We start from the raw sequence: 4,751 nt of genomic DNA, 5'->3' as shown, positions 1-4,751 counted from the left end.
AAGTCTGTGTTACACCAAATATTACAAGCTGAAACTTAAGCCCACGTCGCCCACTACTCTACCCACTACACCCTACACAGTTACTAAATCTATAGTGTGTAGGGGGTGGACTGGAATTCTTCTGTGTTTCTATCTTCCTCTTATTTCTGTTTTGATGTTGTATCTTGTTTCACTCAGTGTGCGTCATTGGGTGCATGCTCCCCAGAGAAACACTGACACGACACGTCTTGACCACGTGTGACTTTTTATTGCGTCGGTTCACTTTTCAAAAGAAGATACAGCCACACATCTATCAGCAGAGAAGACTACAAGTTAGTAAAAAGGATTTTTTTTTTCTCCTTTCCAAAGATTAATCATGTATTCTTACAAACATACAGGCAATGCAACAGTCTTAAAATACACAGAACTATACAATACCAGCATATTGATGTACAAAACAGCCAGCAGCATATTTGAGCAAAACATTGTTATATGTGTGTTTAATAATTTGGCTGTTCATTTAAGGCTCAGTTTCTGCCACATGGGATTATGGGAGGTGAAGTGCCCCCAAATCCAACACTGTGAGATGTACATGTGTGGCATAGAGGCACAGATTGAGCATCAGCTCATTTTGCATGAATGGGTTAATGTCCACAAATGTGAAGCTTTATGCACTTATATCTGAACATGTTTAAAATAAAAGTCATTATATTATCGTCGTAGGTATATTACAGAGACGTGATGTTACGTGGAGGTGTTTGTGTGTACAGAGGGGTCACAAAGAAATGAAACCAATCATAAAAAACAAAAAAGGAAGTAAAACATCAAGTTTACGTAGCAATGAAACCACTTACAATAATTAACACTTACAGAAAAGGCACTGGAAGTCTCACAGTTGCATTGGTTTGAGTAAAAAAGAAGATTTTAATAAATCCAAGGCTTAAACACACTTTGTAATAGTGAGGAAATGGGTCTCCTTTACTCAGATAGATGCATGATCCTGCTGCTGGGCATTTTCTGTCTACAGTGGGCTTGTGGGATTAAATTATTAGTGTTGTCACAATGAGAATGTGTGTTTGCAGTGGACAGTGAAATAACTAAAAACAGCTGCACACTATGTACAATATTAGGCATGTGATAGGGCATTATGTACAGCTGGACTCCCCCCTCCCCTACAGTTGTTTATCTCTGTATTTATAAGCATATCACAACTATTGTGTTTTCTTAAGGGGTATGTTCTCTGCTGTGCTTGGATAAAATCACGCAGAAAGATTTTTTTTCTCCACAGCCAGGTTAAGGATGCTTGTTTTCATTGATGAGCACGGTTTCTTTTATTGTCCCGCCTCCAACAATACTTTGTGCTGATGGTGCATGATCTTTATCGGCCGGACGCTTGTTTGTATAGCACGAAAAGAGAGGATTTGGTTTGAGGTCGCCGCTATAGTTCACTCTCTGATAGGGCAAAATAAGCTCTGCTCTCTTCCACGGGCTGTTGATATCACAGTACGCAGCGCTCTTAAAGGCAACACAACATAAGCAAATCTCAAAAAGAAGAAATGCGGACTGAAAAAGACATTCGACATGTGGTCTCTTTTTTTCTGTTTTTTTTTTTTTTCTTTTTTCTTTATTCCGGACTTACTCAGCTCTGGCTGCGCTACCTGGTATATAAACATGAAAAAGAGAGAAACGCTCCAATACTGATGCACATCTCTGTTTACTCAAAAGAATCCTGTGTACATGGATGCAATGGATGAGGTGTTGTGAGGGTTAAAGGCCTTGCATAGAGCTGAAACCTCTGAATGTGCAAAAGAGGAATGCTCTTCTAAAACCTGAAAATGGACTTGTTCTGCTTCTTCACAAAGACCTTTGCAGGCTACACGTTAATGTGCCGACATTTAGTCAGGTGTATTTTCCACGCGAGAGCCTTCTCGCTGGCAAGGCTTGCAGCAACATGCTGCATTTGCAGTATGTGGTGCCTGAATGGGAATGAAAGTCGGTGCCTAACTACGGCGATAGAACTGAAATGCAGACACACAAGTATATTATAACCCCCCTTTTCCCCTATCTACTCAAACCCTGTGTAAAAAGGTCTATCCCTCTAGTATGTACTATTATAAGTCTTTCAATAGAAAAGATGTTTCTAAAAATTGAACAAGGATCGTCAAGTAAAAACATCCTCCCTCACATGTGTCCTTTCAATATATTTTTAAATATAAGAACACGCTTAATAAAAAAAAAACTCCTGTTTTTCTAATCTACTCTTTTTTTAATATTTCATAGTTATCACAAACATTTTTTTGTTTTTGTTGGGGTTTTTTGTAACTTGGTAATCCTAAAAGGTTTTAGTCCCTGTTGATTTTGTTTTTCATACATTTGGTTTCTGACCTGCCTGTTCAAGAGTGTGCATTGTCTTGAGATAGGTGTGTGTGCTCTCTTTCACATTGAACGTTTTAGTGTGTGCAGGTGTCTCACAGGTTCATACGGTGAGATCGTCTGACCTGGCCCTGCTGCTGGCTTTGCTCAGTCGGCTCAGCGGCCTGTTGTCTTCTATCGTTTCCGCAGCTTCCGTTCCTGCCTCTGCTGGAGTTGCCCCCTCCCCATTCACCGCCTCCTCTACCTCGATGTCCTCTTCTGCAGCCAGATCCACCCTCTCTGCTTCCGCCTCTGGTGCCTGTACCTCCTCAGCCTCTTCCTCGTGTAATGTCACCCCTCCTGTCTCAGTGGTCTGGGCGTAGGAGGGCAGAGTCTCGTCATACACCTTAGAGATGTCCTCCATGGGCAGCACTTCCTCCGCTTTCTCCTCCAACCCCTGGAAGGGTGGGGCCCCTCTGCCAGCCTCCATGCCCACCTCAGCCAGTGGGTAGAGGTGAGTCATGGGGGGAGCTTTCTCCTCCTCCAGCAGCCTGTAACCTTTTGCTCTCTGCAGAGAGGGAACAGCCAGGGGGGGCAGGCTCTTCCCTTGTGGCGGCAGGGGGGCCAACCCCTCGCCTTGGGAAGGCCCCGGAGCAGGGGCTGGCTTTCGAAAGACAAAGCGAATCTTCTTCAGGCCCAAGTGACTGATCTCCACAAAGTTTAGGAACAGTGAGACACAGGCCACAGCCAACATGAAGATGATAAAGACAGTCTTCTCCGTGGGGCGAGACACAAAGCAGTCCACCGTGTTGGGGCAGGGCCAGCGGCTGCATTTATACAACGGCAAGATGCGGAAGCCATACAGAAAGTACTGGCCCACCACAAAGCCCACTTCAAACAGTGTCTTGAAGATGATGTGGCAGATGTAGGTCCTCAACAGGGTGCCCTCCAGCCTGAACTTCTTGCTTCCTTTCGTACTGGTCTCCTTAGTGGTGCGGACGCTTCCCTGGTCAGGTGCCAGAGGAAGACGCTCCTCACTCAGCTCCTGTTGCCGGCTAAGTTCTGCCTCCTCCCGCTCTTTGCGTTTCTCCTCCATGTGGACATGGTGGACAGCGTGACCCACGTACACCAGAGACGGCGTGGACACAAAGATGATTTGCAGCACCCACAGGCGGATGTGGGAGATGGGGAAGGCCTCGTCGTAGCACACATTCTCACATCCAGGCTGCTGTGTGTTGCACACATAATCAGACTGCTCGTCGCCCCACACAAACTCTGCTGCTGTGCCCAGGATGAGGATGCGAAAGATGAAGAGCACCGTGAGCCACACCCGGCCGATCACCGTAGAGTGCTCGTTGACTTCCTCTAAAATATTACCCAGAAAACTCCAGTCACCCATGATCGGTCCGTAGCACTGCAGAATGAAGGGTGGGGTAGGGAGGGACACGAAGGGTGCAGATGGACAGGGAGGGTGGGGTAGGCAGGGACCAACAGGGGGAGGGGAAAAGAGGGTGCCAAAAGTAAGCTATGCATGAGAGGAAAAAACTTGCAAACATTTAAAAATCAAACAAACGCCAGAATTTGATCGTAAATTTGATTTGTACGCACACATTCACAAATATACAGAAAGATGAAAGTAAACAACAAACAGCAATTTGCTGGTAATTTCAAATATGAAAATAACCTTTAAGCTAGGCATTGATTTAACTGTACTAATGGCTGCATATTCTCATCGTGAACTGGACTAACGAAAGTTAACAAATGTGAATACTACAAGCTTTTACTTTTGCTAAGCTATCAGACTATAACACACTGTATATCTAAATAAACCAATAAAAAAGAGATCACTAAATAAAAATAAAGTCCCTTTTTCCTGAAATGTATAATAAATCGAATCAAATGGGCAACTTGCCACAGCTGCGGCTCCGGCGAAGTTGAGTCCTGTCCCGTTCTCTTGGCACCCAGCAGGGAAAAGTGAACTTTTTTCTGCCCTCTTTCCCACCTAAAGCCCTGTCCTTGTCGCCCCACTGAGCAGATGTGAATGAATCGGCTCTGATGGTTGGTTTTTAGTTTGCTGCAATATTTAAGCTTGGAGCCAGACGGCCTTTATTTGCCGGGCGACGTGTGGTGACGCAGGAGACAATAGGATCAACAAAACCAGAGCGGGGATGTATGGGAGCAGGCCTCAGGCTCCCACACCAACATGGCCACTGTACTGCCAGGGCACCGGGTCCACAGCGGAGCAGTCAGGCTACATACATGCGACTTCCTCGAACATGCATACTGTATACAGAAGCATAGATACAGTAGAGGATACAAGAGCAGCAGCATGTGTTTCCGGCTGTGCAGGCCAACATTAGAGCAGAGAGGCAGGTCAGTGACAAACTTTGAAGGAGAGTTTATGTCCTTGTGCGGTAACA

General features: G+C 45.2%; 1 protein-coding gene across 1 annotated transcript; it reads right to left on the bottom strand.

Annotated features, from left to right (window-relative positions):
• Positions 1-238: 238 nt before the first annotated feature.
• On the bottom strand, positions 239-4,384 carry LOC308409738 (gap junction alpha-8 protein-like). The gene is made up of 2 exons (XM_080902690.1): positions 4,244-4,384; positions 239-3,745 (listed from the first exon to the last, which is right to left on the bottom strand). Exon 2 carries the CDS (start codon positions 3,728-3,730, stop codon positions 2,456-2,458), a length of 1,275 nt encoding a protein of 424 aa, XP_080758816.1. The 5' UTR covers positions 3,731-3,745; positions 4,244-4,384; the 3' UTR covers positions 239-2,455.
• Between the last annotated feature and the right edge of the window lie 367 nt (positions 4,385-4,751).

The sequence above is a fragment of the Rhamphochromis sp. 'chilingali' genome (genome assembly GCF_963969265.1).
Source record: "Rhamphochromis sp. 'chilingali' genome assembly, chromosome: 14".
Taxonomy (NCBI): domain Eukaryota; kingdom Metazoa; phylum Chordata; class Actinopteri; order Cichliformes; family Cichlidae; genus Rhamphochromis; species Rhamphochromis sp. 'chilingali'.
This window is presented reverse-complemented; position numbering and strand designations above follow the sequence as displayed.